General features: G+C 36.8%; 1 protein-coding gene across 5 annotated transcripts in view; it reads right to left on the bottom strand.

Annotated features, from left to right (window-relative positions):
* Nucleotides 1–13259, bottom strand: part of ORC4 (origin recognition complex subunit 4) — a 95599-nt gene that overhangs the window by 4437 nt on the left and 77903 nt on the right. For all 5 annotated transcript variants that reach the window (XM_073807736.1, XM_019925532.3, XM_019925535.3 and 2 more), the window contains one exon: nucleotides 9875–9961. In XM_073807736.1, coding sequence (XP_073663837.1) covers nucleotides 9875–9961 — 87 coding nt within the window. The remainder of the gene's footprint in view (nucleotides 1–9874; nucleotides 9962–13259) is intronic.

Here is a 13259-nt window from a genome sequence, read left to right as displayed (position 1 = left end):
CAGGTAAAAATGCATGACATCTCATTAAATTTGAATTCCAGGTAAACAATGAGTAATTTCTTAGTGTAAGTATATGCCATGTAATATTTGGGACACTAACACTAGAAACTCCTTTTTTAAAAAAAATATATATTTTATTGAAGCATAGTTGATTTACAATGTTGTGTTAATTTCTACTGTATAGCAAAGTGATTCAGTTACACATATATATACACTCTTTTTCACTATGGTTTATCACAGGATATTGAATATAGTTCCCTGTGCTATACAGTGGGAACTTGTTGTTTATCCATTCTACTTATATTTTGCATCTGCTAATCCCATACTACCAATCCATCCCTCCACCACCCCACTCTCACCCTCGGCAGCCACAAGTCTATTCTCTATGTCTGTGAGTCTGTCTCTGCTTCGTAGATAAGTTCATTTGTGTCATATTTTAGATTCCACATATAATTGATAGTATATGGTATTTGTCTTTCTCTTTCTGACTTACTTCAGTTAGTATGATGATCTCTAGGTCCATCCATGTTGTTGCAAATGGCATTATTTCATTCATTTTTTAATGGCTGAGTAGTATTCCACTGTATATATGTGTACCACATCTTCATTATCCATTCATCTATCGATAGACATTTAGGTTGTTTCCATGTCTTGGCTATTGTGAATAGTGCTGCTATGAACATATGGTTGCATGTATCTTTTTGAATTATAGGTTTGTGCAAATATATGCCCAGGAGTGGGATTACTGGATCACATGGCAAATCTATTTTTAGTTTTTTGAAGAACCTCCATACTGTTTTCCATAGCAGCTGCACGAATTCACATTCCCACCAACATAGTTGCTGCACAAATTTACATTCCACACTCTCTCCAGCATTTGTTATTTGTAGACTTTTTAATGATGGCCATTCTGACCACTGTGAGGCGGTACCTCATTGTAGTTTTGATTTGCATTTCTCTAATAATTAGCAATGTTGAACATCTTTTCATGTGCCCGTTACCATCTGTATGCCTTCTTTGGAGAAGTATCTATTTAGGTCTACTGCCTATTTTTCGATTGGGTTTTTTAATTGTTGTTATTATTAAGTTGTATGATCTGTTCGTATATTTTGGAAATTAAGCCCTTGTTTGTCACATCATTTGCAAATATTTTCTCCCAGTCCTTAGGTTGTCTTTTTGCTTTGTTTATGGTTTCCTTTGCTGTACAAAAGCCTGTAAGTTTGATTAGGTCCCATTTGTTTATTTTTCCTTTTATTTCTATTGCCTTGAACTCTCTCCCTTTTTTAACTAGGGCCCAGGGTCTTTAACTGAACAAAAAAGTTTGGTAATCCTTGTCCTTCATTCCCCATACTGGGAGGGATCCAGGTACCCAGTAGCTCCTTCCCTTTCTCTTACCTTTTCTTCTTGCTTTTATTATAAAATATTTTTGACATATAAAAAGGCAAGAGAATAATATAATGAATATCCATGACCACTTTCTCAGCTTACAAAATATAAACTTACAGAGTTGAAGCTCCTGTCTCTTGCCCTGGTTGGACTCTCTACTCTTCTCCATGCAAAAAAATCATGCAAGTCTTCATCCTTCTACTACATATCTTTGTATTCCTAGACAATACAGAGTAATTTTCAACTTTTATATAAATACCATATTGTACTTAATGCTACTCTTTCTTCACTAAACAACTGTCATGAGAATTCATCTATGTCCAGATGTCAATTGTGGTTTATTCTTTTTTTTGTTATATTCCTTTGTATATATGCACAATTTAATTATTCTTTCCCTTATTGATGGGTATCTGTCATTTTGGGGGAGGGACTATAAACAAGGCTGCAATAAACAATCTTGTACATGCCTTCTTGTGTATTTGAGTCTCTCTAGATACCTAATTTTCCATATTGCTCTCCAAAGTATCTATACATATTTACACTACTAGCAGCAATAAACGTAACAGTCACCATATCATCAGACATAAACTTTTGTTGTTGTTATTGTTGCAGTACGCGGGCCTCTCACTGTTGTGGCCTCTCCCGTTGCGGAGCACAGGCTCCAGACGCGCAGGCTCAACGGCGATGGCTCATGGGCCCAGCCGCTCCGCGGTAGGTGGGATCCTCCCGGACCGGGGCACGAACCTGTGTCCCCTGCATCGGCAGGCGGACTCTCAACCACTGCGCCACCAGGGAAGCCCCAGACATAAACTTTTGACACCCACCAGATTGGCAGAAAAAAGGGTTTAACTGTAAAGTTTAAATTGTACCATTTCCCTAATTACTGGAGAGGTTAAATATCTTTGCAATTTATAAGTCATGTGGGATTCTACAATGGTGGATTGCTTGCACTCATATTCTTAGTTCTTCCCTTTATTTTTCATTATTATTTTTTTTTTTATGGTCAGGATGCAAAAACTTGGGCTCTGTGCACCGGTGCTGAATTGTATCTCAGAGACAGAGTTTTGGATGAAGTAGAAAAGAATAGCTTTATTGCTTTGCCAGGCAAAGAGGGAGACAGCAGACTCCTGCCCTTGAAAACTGTGGGTCCCAACCTGGGAGGATTTAGTGAGGAGTTTTATAACAATGGTTCAAAGCCAGGGTTGCTGATAAGGATCAGGGTGTATGCAGGGCCTGCACTCCTTTAATCTGTCCTCAGGTGGTCTTTTTTATTTAATTTTTAAATTTTATTTTTTTTATATTGCAGGTTCTTATTAGTCATCAATTTTATACACATCAGTGTATACATGACAATCCCAATCACCCAATTCAGCACACCACCATCCTCACCCCACCGCGGTTTTCCCCCCTTGGTGTCCATACGTTTGTTCTCTACATCTGTGTCTCAACTTCTGCCCTGCAAACCGGTTCATCTGTACCATTTTTCTAGGTTCCACATATATGCATTAATATACTATATTTGTTTTTCTTTTTCTTACTTCACTCTATGACAGTCTCTAGATCCATCCACATCTCAACAAATGACCCAATTTCGTTCCTTTTTATGGCTGAGTAATATTCCATTGCATATATGTACCACATCCTCTTTAACCATTCGTCTGTCGAGGGGCATTTAGTTTGCTTCCATGACCTGGCTATTGTAAATAATGCTGCAATGAACATTGGGGTGCATGTGTCTTTTTGAATTATGGTTTTCTCTGGGTATATGCCCAGTAGTGGGATTGCTGGATCATATGGTAGTTCTAGTTTTTAAGGAACCTCCACACTGTTCTCCATAGTGGCTGTATCAATTTACATTCCCACCAACGGTGCAAGAGGGTTCCCTTTTCTCCACACCCTTTCCAGCATTTGTTGTTTGTAGATTTTCTGAGGATGCCTATTCTAACTGGTGTGAGGTGATACCTCATTGTAGTTTTGATTTGCATTTCTCTAATAATTAGTGAGGTTGAGCAAATTTTCATGTGCTTCTTGGCCATCTGTATGTCTTCTTTGGAGAAATGTCTATTTAGGTCTTTTGCCCATTTTTGGATTGGGTTGTTTTTTTTACTATTGAGCTGTTGAGCTGTTTATACATTTTGGAGATTAATCCTTTGTCTGCTGATTCATTTGCAAATATTTTCTCCCATTCAGAGGGTTGTCTTTTCATCTTGTTTATGGTTTCCTTTGCTGTGCAAAAGCTTTGAAGTTTCATTAGGTCCCATTTGTTTATTTTTGTTTTTATTTCCATTACTCTAGGAGATGGATCAAAAAAGATCTTTCTGTGATTTCTGTCAAAGAGTGTTCTTCCTATGTTTTCCTCTAAGAATTTTATAGTGTCTGGTCTTACATTTAGGTCTCTAATCCATTTTGAGTTTATTTTTGTGTATGGTGTTAGGGAGTGCTCTAATTTCATTCTTTTACATGTAGCTGTCCAGTTTTCCCAGCACCACTTATGAAGAGACTCTCTTTTCTCCATTGTATATCTTTGACTCCTTTGTCATAGATTAGTTGATCATAGATGCGTGGGTTTATCTCTGGGCTTTCTATCTTGTTCCATTGATTTATGTTTCTGTTTTTGTGCCAGTACCATATTGTCTTGATTACTGTAGCTTCGTAGTACAGTCTGAACTCAGGGAGTCTGATTCCTCCAGCTCTGTTTTCTGCCCCCAAGACTGCTTTAGCTATTCAGGGTCTGTTGTGTCTCCATACAAATTTTAAGATTTTTTGTTCTAGTTCCGTAAAAAATGCCATTGGTAATTTGATAGGGATTGCATTGAATCTGTAGATTGCTTTGGGTAGTATAGTCATTTTCACAATATTGATTCTTCCGATCCAAGAACATAGTATATCTCTCCATCTGTTGGTATCATCGTTAATTTCTTTCATCAGTGTCTTATAGTTTTCTGCATACAGGTCTTTCGTCTCCCCAGGTAGGTTTATTCCTAGGTATTTTATTCTTTCTGTTACAATGGTAAATGGGAGTGTTTCCTTAACTTCTCTTTCAGAGTTTTCATCATTAGTGTATAGGAATACAAGAGATTTCTGTGCATTAATTTTGTATCTTGCAACTTTACCAAATTCATTGATTAGCTCTAGTAGTTTTCTGGTGGCATCTTTAGGATTCTCTATGTATGGTATCATGTCATCTGCAGTGACACTTTTACTTCTTCTTTTCCAATTTGTATTCCTTTTATTTCTTTTTCTTCTGATTGCTGTGGCTAAAGCTTCCAAAACTATGTTGAATAATAGTGGTGAGAGTCGACATCCTTGCCTTGTTCCTGATCTTAGAGGAAATGCTTTCAGTTTTTCACCATTGAGAATGATGTTTGCGGTGGCTTTGTCATATATGGCATTTATTATGTTGAGGTAGGTTCCCTTTATGCCCACTTTCTGAAGAGTTTTTATCATAAATGAGTGTTGAATTCTGTCAAAAGCTTTTTCTGCATCTATTGAGATGATCATATGGTTTTTATTCATCAATTTGTTAATATGGTGTATCACATTGATTGATTTGTTTATATTGAACAATCCTTGCATCCCTGGGATAAGTCCCACTTGATCATGGTGTATGATCCTTTTAATGTGTTGTTGGATTCTGTTTGCTGGTAGTTTGTTGAGGATTTTTGCATCTATATTCATCAGTAATATTGGTCTGTAATTTTCTTCTTTTGTAGTATCTTTGTCTGGTTTTGGTATCAGGGTGATGGTGGCCTCACAGAATGAGTTTGGGAGTGTTCCTTCCTCCACCACTTTTTGGAAGAGTTTGAGAAGGATGGGTGTTAGCTCTTCTGTAAATGTTTGATAGAATTCACCTGTGAAGCCATCTGGTCCTGGACTTTTGCTTGTTAGAAGATTTTTAATCACTGTTTCAATTTCATTACTTGTGATTGGTCTGTTCATATTTTCTATTTCTTCCTGGTTCAGTCTTGGAAGGTTATACCTTTCTAAGAATTTGTCCATTTCTTCCAGGTTGTCCATTTTATTGGCATAGAGTTGCCTGTAGTAGTCTCTTAGGATGCTTTGTATTTCTGCGGTGTCTGTTGTAACTTCTCCTTTCCCATTTCTAATTTTATTGATCTCAGTCCTCTCCCTCTTTTTCTTGATGAGTCTGGCTAACGGTTTATCAATTTGTTTACCTTCTCAAAGAACCAGCTTTTAGTTTTATTGATCTTTGCTATTATTTTCTTTGTTTCTATTTCACTGATTTCTGCTCTGATCTTTATGATTTCTTTCCTTCTGCTAACTTTGGATTTTTTTTTGTTCTTCTTTATGTAGTTCCTTTAGGTGTAAGGTTAGATTGTTTTTTTGAGACATTTCTTGTTTCTTGCGGTAGGCTTGTATAGCTATAAACTTCCCTCTTAGAACTGCTTTTGCTGCATCCCATAGGTTTTGGATCGTTGTGTTTTCATTGTCACTCATCGCTAGGTATTGTTTAACTTCCTCTTTGATTTCTTCAGTGATCTCTTGGTTACTCAGTAACTTAGTGCTTAGCCTCCATGTGTTTGTGGTCTTTTATGTTTTTTTCCCTGTAATTGATTTCTAATTTCATAGTGCTGTGGTCAGAAAAGATTCTTGATATGATTTCAATTTTCTTAAAATTACTGGGGTTGATTTGTGACCCAAGATGTGATCTATCCTGGAGAATACTCTGTGCGCATTTGAGAAGAAAGTGTAATCTGCTGTTTTGGGATGAAATGTCCTATAAATAAAATTAAATCTATCTGGTCTATTGTGTCATTTAAAGCTTCTGTTTCCTTATTTATTTTCATTTTGGATGATCTGTCCCTTGGTGTAAGTGAGGTGTTAAAGTAGCCCACTATTATTGTGTTACGGTTGATTTCCTCTTTCATAGCTGTTAGCAGCTGCCTTATGTATTGATGTGCTCCTATGTTGGGTGCATATATATTTATAATTGTTATATCTTCTTTTGGATTGATCCATTGATCATTATGTAGTGTCCTTCCTTGTCTCTTGTAACATTCTTTATTTTAAAGTCTATTTTATCTGATATGAGTATTGCTACTCCAGCTTTCTTGTGATTTCCATTTGCATGGAATATCTTTTTCCATTCCCTCACTTTCAGTCTGTAAGTATCCCTAGGTCTGAAGTGGGTCTCTTGTAGACAGCATATAGATGGGTCTTGTTTTTGTATCCATTCAGCAAGCCTGTGTCTTTTGGTTGGAGTATTTAATCCATTCACGTTTAAGGTAATTATCGATATGTATGTTCCTATGACCATTTTCTTAATTGTTTTGGGTTTGTGTTTGTAGGTCCTTTTCTTCTCTTGTGTTTCCCACTTAGAGAAGTTCCTTTAGCATTTGTTGTAGAGCTGGTTTGGTGGTGATGAATTCTCTCAGCTTTTGCTTGTTGTAAAGCTTTTGATTTCTCCATCGAATCTGAATGAGATCGTTGCTGGCTAGAGTAATCTTGATTGTAGGTTCTTCCCTTTCATCACTTTATCATGCCACTCCCTTCTGGCTTGTAGAGTTTCTGCTGAGAAATCAGCTGTTAACCTTATGGGAGTTCCCTTGTATGTTATTTGTCGTTTTTCCCTTGCTGCTTTCAATAATTTTTCTTTGTCTTTAATTTTTGCCAATTTGATTACTATGTGTCTTGGCATGTTTCTTCTTGGTTTTATCCTGTATGGGACTCTGCTTCCTGGACTTGGGTGGCTATTTCCTTTCCCATGTTAGGCAAGTTTTCAACTATGATAATCACTTCAAATATTTTCTCTGGTCCTTTCTCTCTCTCCTCCCTTTCTGGGACCCCTATAATGCAAATGTTGTTGCGTTTAATGTTGTCCTAGAGGTCTCTTAGGCTGTCTTCATTTCTTTTCATTCTTTTTTCTCTATTCTGTTCTGCAGCAGTGAATTCCACCATTCTGTCTTCCAGGTCACTTATATGTTCTTCTGCCTCAGTTATTCTGCTACTGATTCCTTCTCGTGTAGTTTTCATTTCAGTTATTGTATTGTTCTTCTCTGTTTTTTTGTTCTTTAATTCTTCTAGTTCTTTGTTAAACATTTCTTGCATCTTCTCGATCTTTGCCTCCATTCTTTTTCCGAGGTCCTGGATCATCTTCACTATCATTATTCTGAATTCTTTTTCTGGAAGGTTGCCTATCTGCACTTCATTTAGTTGTTTTTCTGGGGTTTTATCTTGTTCCTTCATCTGGTACATAGCCCTCTGTGTTTTCATCTTGTCTATCTTTCTGTGAATGTGGTTTTTGTTCCACAGGCTGCAGGATTGTAGTTCTTGCTTCTGCTGTCTGCCCTCTGGTCAGTTCATTCCTTTATTGATTACTGTAGAAGCTCTTTATATATTATGGACAGTGTTGATGATTATACACATTCCATTTTTCCTCTCCTTATCAGTCTTCACTTCATCTATGGTATCTTTCAGTGTCTAGACATTTAAAAATTCAATGTAATTAACTTTAACCATCTTTTTTGTTATGACTTGTGCTCTGTGTAACTTCTGTAAGAAATCTTTCCCTACCTCAAGAATACAAACATATTCTCTTATATGTTTCTTGTAATTTAAAAAAAAGTTTTGTTTTTCTACATAAAGTTAGGTTTATCAACCTGAAATTTACTTTAGGCTATGCAATGACGGTGTTTTTTCTATGTGTATAACTGATCTATTTTTGTTGAAAAATTATCCAAACTATATTTAATCTCAGGCAGGTCTTTCTCCTTTCTTTATAATTTCCACCAATTCTAAAAGTTTTCTTAAATTAGAAAACCCCAAACAAAAATTGAGTCATCTCCTTGAATTAAAAATATAGGAAACTGGCAAAACAATGGTTTTTCATGTTGACAATTCTGAGGCAGAGATATTTTCCCAGAATAATGAAAGGTATGTGTTTATGTATATACATGTGTGTGTGTATCCTCCATATACCGTAAGCTAGTAAATAAAGTCTAATTTTGGTAAATAAATAACTAAAATCTCTACTCTAAAAATTCTTAGCCTGTAATACTTCTGTGATAAAGACAGCTGTTGCTGAAAATGGCAGTGTGGTTTTGATAAATGGGAGGGGGATGTGCTAACGAGAGGGAAAGTATATAGAGAGGAAAACACTCTTAAGTTTCCTAAGCAAGACCAGAAATGGAGATGGAGAATCTGTAAAAAGTGGCAGAACCATATAGTAAAGCAGTTATGATAAGCTTGAAGCCAGACAGCCCTGGATTTGAGTCCTGGGTTTGCCATCTACTAGCTGTGTGACCTGGGGTAAGTTATTTAACCTCAAAGAGCATCAGTTTCCTCAAAGGTAAGGATAAAATACATCCAAAGATTAAAAAACAGGATTAATATAACTAGACATAACGCTGGTAAAGTAACTAGGTCACCTGACTCATGTGCTCTTTAATAAATGATACCCATTATTATTATAAATGGAAGTGATCAAGAAGAAACTCAGGAAACCAAAATTATTTTCTCTTTGAAAGGTATTTGCCATACCTTTTGTAATAATGAATAAATAAATTTCTAGAAATATTAGACTAGTATCAAATACTCTAAGAGAAGGAAAAACTTTACTTTTCAGAACAATTAAGTACCCCTTTCTTGATACTGTTTAAGCTTAAGATATAATTACTGGGTGAAAGACCATGACCAGGTAGGATTTGTCCAGGCATGTAAAGCTAGTTCAAGATTCAAAAATCAAGCAAGGTAATTCAACATATCAACAGGCTAAAGAAGCGAAGTCATAGATCATATTCATTGATACAGAATAAGCATTTAATAAAATCCAACACAATCATAATAAACTCTCAGCAAGTTAGGAATAGATGGGAATTACCTTAACTTGATAATAAACATGTATTAAAAACCTACAGCTTATATCATACTTAACAGTAAAAGACTAAATCCTTTCCCCCTAAGACTGGCAATTATCTACCCTCACCATTCTTATCCAACATAGTGTAAGAAGTTCTAGCCATTGCAAAAAAGACAAGAAAAAGAAAGAAAAGATACACAAATTAGAAAGGAAAAAAATAAAACTCTTTATTTGCAGATGATATGATTATCTACATAGAAAATCTCAAAGAATCTGTTAAAAAAAGTCCTAAAATAAATTAGTTCAGCAACATTGCAGAATACAACATCAACACAAAAATCAGTCACATTTCTATACACTAATAATGGGCATGCTAAAACCAAAATTAAAAACAAAATATCATTTAAAATTACTCCACAGGAAACTAAACACTTAGGTATACACTGTAAACATGTACAGCATGTGTGAGGTGAGAATTATAAAATGATGATGAAAGAAATCAAAGAAGAACTAAATAAAAGAAAAGACGTACCATATTCATGGATTGGAAGACCTAATGTAGTAGACATGTTTATTTTCCCAAAGTTTATCTAGAGGTTTAACCAATTCCCATCAGAACATAATTACCTGGTGAAAGAAATGAGTGATAAAAATAAAACTAATACAAACCAGTAGCGTGTGTAATGACCGCAGGCTTTTGCTGACATTGAAATGCTTCTGCAGCACGTCTCGCACATTCCTATCTTCTGAGAGACTCTAGAGGAAAAAAATCAAAACAGAATTAAGGAACAATGCAGTTTAAAACCTAACTATAACCTTGTGCCTCACTGGCTGGTGTATCTCATGAACTCTATCTGGTATTTATCCATTATTAAACAGGTGCTGGTCTTATTTGTGGAAAACAAAAATCAAAATCAAATTTCCACTCTATTGTTTTTCTTCTTATCCCTTTACGTTAATTCCAAAGACACCAAGATAAAACATAACCCTTGCTACCACAAAATTTCCAGTCTAAAGAGGGAAACTATACAGTCATACTAATGGGATGATCAAAATGCACCACTAAATGAAACAGAGAATAACGGTTGTTTACTATACTTCAAAAACAAGGTAAAGTGTTACAAAGAATGCTTAAACTGTATGAGTCAATATGCTACAAAGAGCAATCCAGTTATAGGGAACATCATGAACAACGTAGGGAGATTGTGGCATATGGACAGAAGATGAGTAGTAATGTCATCCTGAGTTTCAGCTTTGGCTAAGTGACTGTACGGAAAGACAAAGGCAGGAAAACCTAACTGGAGGCAACTGCAATTGTCCATGTAAGAAACAAAATGAGTCTGGATTAACACAGTGGTGTGAAGACAAGAAAGAATTAAACATATTTATAGAAGACATGTCTGATGGAGAATCAACTGCTGGGGAGCAGCGATGAAGGGTTTGAGAGGGGTTAGAAAAAAATCAAAGATGAAACTATGGGGAACAGAATGTCCCAGGAGAAGTGAAGAGGGAGATGTGGTCAGGAAGTAAAACTTGTATTATAAATGTTTAAGAAGTAAATGGAGGGGCTTCCCTGGTGGCGCAGTGGTTGAGAGTCCGCCTGCCGATGCAGGGGACAAGGGTTCGTGCCCCGGTCCGGGAAGATCCCACATGCCGCGGAGCGGCTGGGCCCGTCCAGCAGGCTGGCCTGCGCGTCCAGAGCCTGTGCTCCGCAACGGGAGAGGCCACAACAGTGAGAGGCCCTCGTACTGAAAAAAAAAAAAAAAAAAAAAGAAGAAGTAAATGGAAAAAGAGGAGCAAAGTAAGAGACTGAAAAAGATGTTGAAGACTGGAATAGAATCCAAGAGAGAGCAATAAAACCAGGGGAAGAAAACAAGAGGGACAACCCTTCAAGAGGGAAGTGGTGATCAACAATGTAAACCGCATACTTTGTATAACTAAATTAAGATGTATTTTGAGAAGTTGATGGCTTTGGAAATTTAGAGCTCAATAGGGCCCTTTGAAAAAGAAATATCTAAATATATATTTAATATATCAACTTTATAAGTGACTTGGTAAGAGTCAACAACTGCAGAAGCAAGGACTACGGTTAATTTCCCAAAGTTTTTTATTTGTATTACTTTGCTTTATTATTTTATGTTCATCTGGTATGCTTCCAAGGGTATTCAACCCTGTTTATGATACAAATATATATATAGCAACAGCAAGCCCTTTAAGAGAGAAAGAGAAGACTAAACACAGTGACTGCAGTGAATTAGGATTAATGAAAGGTGAGGTTCACTTGGCACCAAAGAAAAGATCAGATGAAAGGACAGTAAAATCAGAGTTGGCAGAGCCAAAAAAGGCTTGGATAAGACTGACATAATTTTTCAAAACTCATCTGCAAAGAATAACGATTCTTTTTCCAAAAAAAAAAAGGCCCAGAAAACTAAGTATTTCTGTATTTCCTAGAGCTGAAACTGTATGTCTCTACTTCTTCCACTGTGAGAAGATCCAGATTCATGAATAAGTTCTAGTCGAATGGGATGAAGTTTTATGCTCTCAGTAAATATATTATCCTAGTTACAGTCCCCATTCCCTTGCTACTGTTTTTAGTCTTCTCTGCCTTATTCAGGGAAGCTGACACATTCCCTTGTCACTGATGAGCACAGGAGTAGCACTTGCAGAAACAAGTTCTTAATGTGCTCACTGCAGTGTGCTTGACCGGCAGGATTACACTAGTACTTGAGGGCTCATGCTGCTCCAGGGATAACTTAGTGGCAGCAGTATATATACTAAATCTCCTAGTCTTCCTGCTAAACATTCTTACCTTCTGTTAACTAAACAGGGAAGGTTAAGAAAGTTGGTAGATCTTTCTTGAACTTAGCTATAGCACTTTGTGGGAGTTCTTTCATTTAATTAATTAATCTATTTAACATCTTTATTGGAGTATAATTGCTTTACAATGGTGTGTTTCTGCTGTATAACCAAGTGAATCAGCTATACATATACATATATCCCCACATCTCCTCCCTCTTGCGTCTCCCTCCCACCCTCCCTATCCCACCCCTCTAGGTGGTCACAAAGCACCCAGCTGATCTCCCTGTGCTATGCGGCTGCTTCCCACTAGCTATCTATTTTACATTTGGTGGTGTATATACATCCATGCCACTCTCTCACTTCCTCCCAGCTTACCCTTCCCCCCTCTGTGTCCTCAAGTCCATTCTCTATGTCTGAGTCTTTATTCCTGTCCTGCCCCTAGGTTCTTCAGAACCTTTTTAATTTTTTTAGATTCCATATATATGGGTTAGCATATGGTATTTGTTTTTCTCTTTCTGACTTACTTCAATCTGTATGACAGTCTCTAGGTCCATCCACCTCACTACAAATAGTTCAATTTCATTTCTTTTTATGGTTGAGTAATATTCCATTGTATATATGTACCACAACTTCTTTATCCATTCATCTGTCGATGGACACTTAGGTTGCTTCCATGTCCTGGCTATTGTAAATAGAGCTGCAATGAACACTGATACATGACTCTTTGAATTATGGTCTTCTCAGGGTATATGCCTTGAGAGTGGGATTGCTGGGTCATATGGTAGTTCTATTTTTAGTTTTTCAAAGAACCTCCATACTGTTCTCCATAGTGGCTGTATCAATTTACATTCCCACCAACAGTGCAAGAGGGTTCCCTTTTCTCCACACCCTCTCCAGCATTTACTGTTTGTAGATGTTTTGATGATGGTCATTCTGAGCTATGGTCCTTTTAAATGCTCTTTTATACAGATTTCTTATACTGCCATGCTGAGATGGTATTTACCCTGCTTACATATTTGGGATAGGGCTAAAACAAATATTCAAGTTAGGCAGGATGTCCAGGTTCAAGTCTATCCTGAAGATATTTCTTGGATGAGATTCCCTAGGTGACCTGTCACCTATACCATTGCTTTTGTTTAACCTTGGAATTAGAAAAACTTGCTGGATAGTCAGTACTGAGTGAAAGGATAGCTCCTTCAGTGCACACCCCCCCTTTTCAGACAGGGCCTCTGGCCATGGTGCTGACATATTTTTT

This window comes from Tursiops truncatus, chromosome 7 (genome assembly GCF_011762595.2).
Source record: "Tursiops truncatus isolate mTurTru1 chromosome 7, mTurTru1.mat.Y, whole genome shotgun sequence".
Lineage (NCBI taxonomy): Eukaryota > Metazoa > Chordata > Mammalia > Artiodactyla > Delphinidae > Tursiops > Tursiops truncatus.
Note: the sequence above shows the minus strand (reverse complement) of the source record. Positions and strands in the feature narration are given on the sequence as shown.